At 28.3% G+C, this 11,352-nt stretch overlaps 1 protein-coding gene across 1 annotated transcript in view; it reads right to left on the bottom strand.

Annotated features, from left to right (window-relative positions):
* Nucleotides 1-3,800: 3,800 nt before the first annotated feature.
* Nucleotides 3,801-11,352, bottom strand: part of LOC108724411 (uncharacterized) — a 54,545-nt gene continuing 46,993 nt past the window's right edge. Inside the window, exons 9-10 of the mRNA XM_018450771.1 lie at nt 10,372-10,456; nt 3,801-4,336 (exon numbers count right to left, since the gene is read on the bottom strand). Of these exons, the coding sequence (XP_018306273.1) occupies nt 4,267-4,336; nt 10,372-10,456 (155 nt within the window). The 3' untranslated portion in view covers nt 3,801-4,266. The remainder of the gene's footprint in view (nt 4,337-10,371; nt 10,457-11,352) is intronic.

Genomic DNA, 11,352 nt, shown 5'->3' with positions numbered 1-11,352 from the left:
GTTAACAGTAAATAAAAAATTAAAATTATTGTATTATGAAATGTATATCAAGTATTTTGTGTGTACTGAAAAATGAGTCTGATTACAACTATCAAATGTTGAGTGAAATAATTTCAACTATAATAAATGTTCTGATAATATACATATATAATAATTAAACGTAATTCTACTTTTATATAAATATTTAATGTAACTATCATTATAAATGGTATTACTAAATATTTATAAAACTAAATTATGTTCAGATATACTACTTGAACATTTGGTTTAAATTATTTTATTCGATATTTGGTAGCTATAACCACTCATTCTTTAGTGTGTTCTCTTTAACGAAAGTAACAATTAAAATACATAATTGTAAAGTTATGATGTTAAGATAGGCAAAAATAATATATTGAAATAGAGAAAGTACATTAAATAATTACAATCACATATTTATTACTAAATAATTAACAAATAATAAGTTCAAAAAAATTAAGAATTGTTGTATAATGTAAGTATAAGTTTCTAATAAATAGACTTATTAGAACGAGAAATTTTATTATCTATAACTTTATAGGCAAGAAAGAGGCTTAATTCACCTTTTCTTACCTTATACTCACAAATCCATTCGTCCTTCACTAATTCTTGACAATTTTATGATACATCTAATTTTTAACATAATAATCTCAATCAATATGCATATACATATACGTTATAATATTTTTTGCGCGCTCTCATGACGTCCTTGTCTCATTTATCTACAATACATATAAAAATATTTTACGATCAAATAAGTAAACCTTTCCCTTCAAAAACTTCATTGAAATGTTTATCATTTATTCGCAAACAAAATATTAATTGGAACATTTAAACACATGCATTAATATATACATATACATAGGTATCTATATAATTTAATCTTATCAGTTTTTAAATGCCATGAAATAATTAACAATTATAAAAATAAAGACAATGTTAACATTAATGAAATTTATTCATGTGAAAACATTTTAAGTATTATTTAGTTCTAATATTTAAAAAAGTTATACGTATATAAGGCATTTTTCAAGAGTACATTATTCTTTCTTAGAAAATGTTTTAACTTTATGTTGGATATGACATTAGAAGATTTTAAAAAGAAAGCATATAGTTTACCTGATTATTACAATTTGAGTAATTTTGACAATGAAGTTGGCACGAACTATGGTACATTCTCTGGAGGAATAAAAAAATTCAAGACGAAATACTCAAAGAATTGGAATTAATACGGCTACACTGAAAGGAACGTTTTATATCAATAACCAAAATTTTGTTACTAATACAAAAACTATTTAATGATATATGATCAATCAAATCGTTGGTTACCAGGACAATATTAATTTGTTGAATTTATTAAATGAACTAATAATTTAATGACATAAAACTTTTGTGTGATGTTTATAGATCTTTTGTAATTAGAAATAGAACATTTTGTTACCGGAACAAAACGGTTTACATAAGAATAATATATATCTTTTACTTTCTACAGACTGAAATTATGGTTGGCATTTTTGAATTTCCTTGGCAAAGGTATATATAAATTTAGACCAATTGAGATTATTAATCGCTCCTTTAAAATGGTTGTTATCACGATTGGTCATGATATGGCTAAAGCCAAGAAGTCCACGAGAGTAGTTTCTAATCGCCCCAGCTTTATACAAATAGACGTTGAATTGCTCTTATGAGAAGACACGCCATCTCTAACAGCTTCGCGAAACGTTCCTCGCTCTACTATAGTGGATTATTTTGTTGAAATTAATAAAAGAATATTCATAATAAAAGAATATTTTGTAATTGCAACTAAATACATTGTTATTTACAAAACGTAAGTAACCAAATAAGTTTGTACTATTAAATAAAAAAAATTTGTTCATCTAACAAAAAAATATTGTATTTTGTAATTTTAACAAAATAATCCAATTATAATCGGCCATTTGTGAATAATTCTCTGTTTTTGTTACCAATACTATATCTTTCTTCTCAGTGTATTAAAAGAAGCTTAAACTTTCTTCTCAGCAACAAAACATGCATATTTCTTTAACTCAACCGTGCATAACGATTGTGAGATCGTTTAGTACATTGCGAAGGATAAAAACCTGGTTACGGTCAACAATATCGGAAAATCTCCTCAATGGACTTTGTATGTTAAGTGTAGACAAGAAAATGGTGCTTGCGAAGAAAAAGAAGCTGGAGGAAATATTAAGAAAGTTCGCTGAAAAACCTCGAAGACTAGCTTTAATATGTATGTTTTAATAAATCTCGTGTGAACATATAGAGTTTTGTCCCCCTCCCAATTGAAAACCTGCATTCGCCTATGTGTATTACCAAATAATTAGAAAGTTCAATTAAATTAAACTTTGTCTTGTAGTAATGTAAGTATCATAATTGCTAATTAACAGATATATTACAAGAAGAATCTATATTACCTTCAATTTTATGAGCTAAGAAGTGTGCTTGGCTCATACTTTTTTACCTTTATCTATTCAGATCTATTCATTCTTTATGTTGGCTATATTTTGTAAATCTAATCCCTAACGTACCAGTTTCAACATGCATATGATACTTCCTCGTTATTCTTATCTTATCTATCTACAATGTATCTCTACTCATTTTTTCTTTACTTCGTTTTCTTTTTTCAGTATGTATATAAATATAAAACATGTTTAAAACATGATTTTTACCAACCCTGAAAAAAGTATGTGCATCACTTCTGAGCGTGTAGCCGATTCATTTGACTGTGTGACTTTAATAGAACTAGAGGAAATCTACAATTTTCATAGAAAAATTTCTCCCACAAATTCTTTAATTTCGTAAAAGAATCTAGAATAATATGAATAAGAACTCCCAGATGCATTAATAAGACATCGTCGTAGTCGAAAGTGTCAGTAAGATATTGGTGGCATTACTATTGAAGTTGAGCGAAGTAATGTTTACACTGTACAATAAACTCCATAGATTGCATACATGCGATGAGCTCTATGGATGGGCAATGAATGATATACAGAATAAACAGCGAAAATAACGTTCTATAAATATAAACAATATAAAATTAGTTTAGAAGTCTATAGACCGTGATAATTATATATTTATATTTAAATAATAAATAATAATATATTTATCCATGTTTAAATTTATTTATTATATACTTATATTTAACAATACTTCTTTAATAACACTTTTTTTTATAATATGCGAAGTATTCCACAAGGGATATTTTAAAGAAATGTAAGACTTTAAAAGATAATAGTAAGAAATGTAATGGTAAGAAATGTAAGACTTTCAATCTTAAACTTTAATTTAGTTTCTATGTGACGTAAAATTTGTACGACTGTTATATGGGAATAACGAAATAATTATTGAATAGGAAACTTCGATATTAAAACAAAATCAGAATAAATCAGAATAACAATTTGACAGGGAAATTTTTCTATTTTCAAATTTTTTAAAGATTTATGAATGATTGTTTAAGGATGATTAGCACATTTCTTAAAAATTGATCTATTGGAAACAAGGTTTAAAACAAAAATTTTGACAACGCTGTTACGAAAACGTTGATTTATTTTTAACTTATCTACAATCTTGGACGAAGTATAGAATATATTATTTCCTTACATTATAATACAGAGTAACGTAAATATACGTATATGAGACATAATAGGCGAATAATATGGCGTCGAACCAATGTATAGTCCGTTTATATTTAAAATGCTTTTATGAGACACTGGGCCTTATTTTGGTAGCGTAATTTGCTCTAAGCGCAATAATTTTCATTATTTCTTAAAATCAATTCTAGCAAATGCAGCGTATTCAACGATGGATTCGCTATCAACGTGAAATGGCATTTAATCGGATACGCTTAGCAGTAAACGTGCGGGAAAAAATATATAGTTCTGAATCTATATTCTTCACGCATTTTTAGTGTTCAGCGTAACGTCGTCCATACGTTATTTCTTCAAATTAATGCAGATATATGAGGGAAAGATCTCGAAATTCGAGCAGCCACGTTCTGTACAATGTGCACAGTAAGATGCACGTACACTTCGAATGTTGCGAATAGACGCATCTCTCTTGGCCTATTTAGGTGCAGCTTTTCAATTAATTGCAAAGGATCATCGCGAGAACTTTAAAGTTTTCGGGGGATCAATCCTGCAGCGTTTTCGCGATGGCTTCCAATCTCTACGTGGACATTGATGACTTCTTGTCGATACCGCTGGCCACGTACATGATTAGTCCGGATTCTTAGAATCACACATTGGGTACGTCAGGTGGACCCCGAAGGGCCATCTCTTCGCCCTGATTAGTGGCTGAGAGTTTTCTGAAACAAAAAACAAAAGACTTGTTTATATGGGTTGTCTTTCATGCCGCTGTATTTCGTTCACTTAACCTTTTGCTTTCAATATCTCGTAATATTTCAACAAAAATTAAAACGATAATATTGGAAATAATAAAAGAAGCGTTAAAATCTTTTTTAATTTTACGCATTAAATATTTTATGAATTCTTCAAATTTTTGTGAAATTTTAACACTTTTGCAGTTAATAATGAAAAATGAATATTTTATTTTTAAATGTAATTTTACTTCTTTAATGTTAATTTATTTTATATTGTTTCTTTTTATTTACGTGCCTTGAATACTCGTATGTTATATATGGAAATTATATATAAAGAAAATCAAGTAAAGAACGATATACAATAAAAATAATTAATTACTAAATTTTATATACATTTTTTTTAGAAGATTTTAAATGTGTAATTTTTATTCTAACGAATTTCTATTTTAAGAGACTAAATATTATTATTCACTATCATTATTCAATATTCATTTTTTATTACTTAAGGAACTGAATAACATCAATTTCAATTAAATTTAGTATCTCCTTGTTTTTTCACATTTTTTTGCGCAATTTAATTATTATGGATCATCGAGTCAATTAAGGTGTAAGCGATCAATTAAATAAATAGTCACATAAATATCACTGTCCATTATATATTAGATAGAAATATTAATTACTACTTTTTACAACAGTTAAATGTATAAACGTATATAATGTTGATAAGGATCCATCAATCACGATTATCTGATATACATCTAAAGAAATTTCGTATAATTCCCAACAGAAATTAGAAATTCAAAATCGTAATATATTCCGGTGACTTCCTCCTTTCTTCCTCGTTAAGCCGATTATTATTACGCGTCAGTGAAGATTTGCATGCATTGCATTGCTTTCCATGCAGCCAATAAAGCACATAATACGTGTATTTTAGAACAATCTGCCCGTTCATATAAATTAAATTGCAACGTCGGATTAGCGTTCAGACAAAGTTCTCTCTTAAGCTCTCAAAATGCATGAACGTTAATACGAATTAATGTAACGCTGAGAACGCGGGACATCATTCATTTGTCGAAATGAATTCCAAACGTACATATTCATACGAGTGTATTGAGGTGCTTGGCACGCAGCGTGTGTATTTATTTTTTGCAGTATACGGCATGCTTACTGTCAGCTGCGAACGGCTCTGATTTTAGAAGCGTCTATTTTTTTTGTCCCTGCACTGTATTGGAACTTTCTTGCTTTCTTTCTTGCTTTCTCGCCAAAAATCAAACATACAGCCTTGACCAAAAATATTATATAAATCTGATTAGATGCATTCAGGGCGCACTGATGCATATATTAAAACTATTGTACACAAATTGCTATAAAAATATATTTAATATAAATATAGAAATGAGTTAGAATCATATAAAATCTTCAATACATTTTATTGTGTTGTTAAGTAAAATACGTACTTTATAATTCGAAATATTTTCATTTTACACTTAGATTAAATCAATATGTAATGGCTTCAAAATGCATCAGATGCGCGTAGTGCATCCAATCGAATTCGCCATTAGACATTAATATTTTTTTCATTCACTCTTTTACTTGTTGGCTATCGGCGTTATACGTAAGTTTAAAGAGTTCCTGAAAGGATAATTTACAGTAAATGCCACAAATCAATTTTTGAACTAAAACTTTAAATAATGATTGATAAGATGCCTAACATTTTTGGTTAAGGCTATATTTTACTTTAAATTCCAAAAGTGTACATGAATTTAACTACAGAAAACAAAGCTTATGTCATTTACATAACGAGATTTGAGCAGATTCAATATAAACGGCCTTGCCTAATTTATGGAAGAATTTAGAGCAGAATTCTATTTATAGATAATTTTATATTCTGACGTACATATACAATAGCTGCCAAAAGTTTTCAGTCAATAAATAATTTTGTTGTATAATAAATAGCTCAGATATAAAGAATCTTTACAAATAAAGTAAACAGGTATCTATCTAATAAATTCTAATATTTAAAATCGTGTTCTTGATTATAACAAGAATTTTATTAATTTACAATACGAAATAATCTGACAAAAATTATCGTAAAATTATATGTTGGTCGGAAACTTTTGCCTGTTATTGTATATGTATATTTTAATATTATATATATATTTAATTCTGATTCCTCATTTTCAAACATTTAATGCAATTCTAATTATAATTATAGTACGTGCATGGCACGTACTATAATTATAATTAGAATTGCATTTTGAATCTCGAATTGTGGATCGTCTGAAATGAAGGAATCTCTCTGGATTGATTTATTTGCACGAATTAATTTAAAATGAAAATAATTTCAAAGGAGCGAAATATTTCGCATATATAGACTTTCTGGTCCGCTTGGTACAATAAATACTTCACAGCATTTGATTGACCAATCGGAAGAAAGAACTTCATTAATTGTCCAATCAAAAAATGCTTCAAAGCATTTGTAGTATAAAGAGGGCCATAGCTTTTGTTAAGCCCAGTCTACAATTGTGAAAGTGTAATTGTAATTTGTAAATTATAGTTGTAAGAATTGATATGAGGAGAATATATTTTGACTGTAATTGGTCAATTAATTTAAATACAATCACTTACAATTACACACAAAAAAATATATACTGTAGGCAAGTAATAATTACTTGTTGTAAATATTTCAAAAGTTCATATATCTGCAAATCCTTGTAAGTTTAATTCTTCAATCAAGACTATTAAATTAAAACAAATTCGATTTGCTTTTTTATTATATAAAGTCGCTTCTTCGATCAATTTTATATTATTGTTTAAAAGGGAATAAATTTTTATTTTGAATATATAATAATGAGTGTTTCTAAACTTTGTAATAAGTATATTTTAAGATTATTATCAAGAAAATATCTTTTGTTAAAGAGAACCGTACTTAAAAGAAAGAAACTAAATTGAGTAATTATTTTTCTTGGCAACAGAATGATATTTTGTATGTTAAATATGATGTTTACCGGTTGGATGATGTTGACCGGAACGCGGCGAGTCAAGTGTTTATTTTTTTTGCAACATACTGCGAATAGAGACACTATAATAAGAGACTGGAATAGATGGGCTAATTTTTGATTGGCTGGATATGGAATGGCAAAAACCAATCAAAAGTCGTGTTAGTAATAGATGATAGTACAGCCCGAATTCTGATTGGCTTCTGCTTTCCTACTTTTTCTGCTTTTCCGTCCTAGTTGCGAACGCGTCCTATGACTTATCGTCCTGTGAACGCCATTTTCTATCCAACTAAAACTTATGCCAGTCTCTTATTATAGTGTCTCTAACTGCGAGCGATTATCAGCGCGCCCTAATCTCATCTATTATTATTCGTGCGGTGAAACTCCCTCGAGCAAGTAACGTCACGACTTCGCGTATCATCGCCTTGCTACATTTTGATTTCAAGACGAGGATCACGACAAATGTTTTCGGAAACTGTCGAAAAATTTTAAAAAGAATTCGAAAAAGAACATAGAAAAGCTTCCTATGAAAAACGTTAAATATTATTTAAAATGATCAAAGATAAATAAAAAGAAACGGAGGAATGATGAATAAGACAAAGAAATCATTCAATAAAATTTCGAGGAGCGCTTAGCATTTAGCAGAAAAAGCAGTTTTGCAAGTGTCGTAAGATTCTTTAACAATGATTGCCATTAATTCTTCATTGGATATTAAAGAATCTTACAACAAATTGCAAAACTGTTTTCTGCTGAATGCAGCCGATTATTTTCTCTATTCAATTCCAAACGCGCAATCTTTCGGCGGATCTGGACTTTGGACTTGCTTGTCATTTCGCGCCAAAAGTGTGGAGCAGTGACACCACTGCACTGACACCAGTAAGGCCGGAATCAGACTACGCATTGAAGATTGAGACTGAAGATTGAAGATTAAAATTTGAGTGAGGACAAAGGAATTTCAGCTCCTATTGTTTTGATTGGTCAAATTTCAATCTTTCAATCTTCAATCTCAATATTCAATGCGTAGTCTGATTCCGGCCTTACACGAATTACGCGAGTGGAGTTTGGACAAAGATAAAGAATGGACTGCGCGATTCGTATCTAAGGGTGCCCTAATTAAGCCGCGTGATTCGATATTCGGCGTTTACTTAGCGTATACTTTCAATGCGTCGATGATTAGCCGAGATGCGTGTTTTACGAGATTTAGAATACGTTAAAGTAATGCTACAAATGCTTTGATTATTGCATTAATTGTTTAATTGGTTAATTCGTAAAATTCTTCCTTGATTGATCAATCGAGTGCTTTAAAACATTTGTAGTGGGACTTTAACCGCAACTATTCGATTGTGATCACGTTACATAAATACTGAAAATCAATTACTAAGTATTAAAAGCATTAAACAAGTTTTTATTATTCAAAATAAGTAATTAATCATTGTCTTTCACCATTAAATTTCTATAAGGGGCCTGGCAAAGAACAGCAGTTGCCATGTTTGCAGTACCTAATATAGGTATGTATTTTGTTTTGCAGACGTCTATTCTCGATTTAACTTCGTATTTATTTGTCCTATCATATTACGAAATAATATTCACAATTATAAAACATAAGTATGTACAATTTTATTTCTAATCGCGAAAAGTGCACGCGAAGATTATATGAGTAGCAAAATATCGTCGGAATGTTGCGAAAAAATAAACGTAAAATAAACTGAAATAAAACATCGTTAAATATTGCAGTGTAATCAGTACGCGCGTGATCAGAGGAATCATATTTTCCTGAGTTCCTGTTATGCTGTTTGTTGGAGAAGTGCAACGAACGAAAAAGAAAGGAGGTGGAGGCCCAAGGAGGCATCGGGCAACGGCTGCAGAGCAACCGTTGGGTAAGCAATCTATATTTAATTTATTTTGATTTAATTGATTTATTTATCTACTTTATATTGATTTAAATTATTTATTGATTTATTTAATGTTTCGTTCGTTTCTTGACGTTATTTTTTACTTGTTTGTTTCTATAAATAATAAAGTGTTTTAGTTTTTCATATAGTATAGTGCATATAAAATATGCCAGATTATCTTGAGATATATTAAAAATATATTTAAGAAATAAGATTCAATATTTAGAAATGCTTGTATTTTGAATATTTTTTAGATTTATAATTATATTGAGATTATTCACATCACAATTAGATTCTCATACAACTCGCAAAAGACTCTTTTTATGTAGTGTCTTTATGACGTCTTTTAAACATATATATTATCATCTGGATTGTTTATTAAATTTAAAAAATCTTTTATAAACCTAAAAAATCTTTTTGTGAAATTATATAATTATTTTAGCAAATATCTGTTTAAAGGAATCGAAAATGAAAAACTCGAAGCGTGTAATAATTATTTTTTAAATATTTAATTATTTAAAGCAGTATTACAATTGAAACGTATTCTATTTTACAGATTATTACAACTCTGCTGCTGCGCATCAGACTGGTGAATTTAAAATCATGTTTTTTATTTGGACATTTCATTGTCCAGGAAATTGGTGGAAATTATTAAATGTGTATAAAATACTAAATATATATAAAAATAATCACACAAAGCAAAATTAAAAGTGAAAGACAATTTCTTTTAAAAAAGATAAATTGATTTAATTAGCTACGTTTAATTTGATATAAAAGAAATAATTTTTAATATAATATAAACATTTTGGTTTGTGACAACAAATGCAACAGTAAAATTTTGGTTTATTATTTTCTTATAAATATGATATCTAAATTCAATATCCGTTTCTATAATTTTTGTGTGTGAGATATCTAAAAATTAAATATTCAGGTTACTTAAAATCTGGATAAAAATTTCGTCATATTAATTATAGTATATTACTGATTAAATATTCCGTATAAAATGAGCAAATTTAGTTGTGTCAAAGAACTTATTCACGTTGTCGACTACTATTTTCTATATATATTTAGCAAATACATTACTTCAATGTAAAATACAATGTAAAATACAATGAATGAGTTCACTTACCTCTTTCTAAACTGGAAGATGATATAAACGATGATCGCATTGCCGACGAACAGCAAAGCAATTAGGACCGTTGGCAGCACAACATCTGTAATATAATGCAGATTTGATTAATATCGATTGACTAACGTGCTGTATCATCGTGTTGATTCAATTTAGCGATACACTTTGATCGCTCACGTTCAAAACCTCTCACATCACAAATTGCTGTCAATATTTTATGAACTAATAAAATTATTGTTTGACTGACTATTGTACGAATAAATATGAAAAGTCACTATTTATTTGTTATTTTTCATATATATTTATGATTTTAATAATAAAATATTAATCACTCATTTGATAATGATAATCAATCATTTAAAAGAAAGTTTAATGATGTATTGAAAAGAATGAATTAAATTTGGAAGCATTTTTAAATAATAATGAATATGGTACATTTATATTGCGATATCAAACTGATGGATTATATTGACTGTACCGTCATACAAATATTATTTTGAATAAAAATTGTAAAGAAATTCTAAAGAAATTAAAAAAAATGGATTCTGACATAATATAATGTTTGAATTAATTTTTAATATTATGTTTTAACATAAATATGTACATGTGGTTTAACTATCTTGAATGTATAGTCAATAGAAATTATCGTTTCAGAAAAAATTCGAAAGGGAAATCTTTATTCAAGAAAACATTGATTCTGCTATAATATAATATTATTTGATAATAATAATTTGCAACACTAAATAACCTTTTTAATATTCATACGTCACTCACACAAGTCAGTTGCGTTAAAATATTCGACTATTTCGAAATCATGATAAATCTTATCTTAAAACAATATTAATATTTGATTGATAACATAATAACGAAATTATTCCCACATGATAATAAAAACGCGTATCGCGAGAGCATGAAAAATTCATACAGCAAGATCGATCGTGCGGGCACATCCGTTTCGATCTCACGTCATCTTTCGCCGAA

The sequence above is a fragment of the Mycetomoellerius zeteki genome, unplaced genomic scaffold (assembly GCF_001594055.1).
Source record: "Mycetomoellerius zeteki isolate Tzet28-1 unplaced genomic scaffold, Tzet1.0 scaffold297, whole genome shotgun sequence".
In the NCBI taxonomy this organism is placed as follows: Eukaryota; Metazoa; Arthropoda; class Insecta; order Hymenoptera; family Formicidae; genus Mycetomoellerius; species Mycetomoellerius zeteki.
The sequence above is the reverse complement of the archived record's forward strand: the minus strand, read 5'-3'. Positions and strand labels throughout refer to the sequence as shown.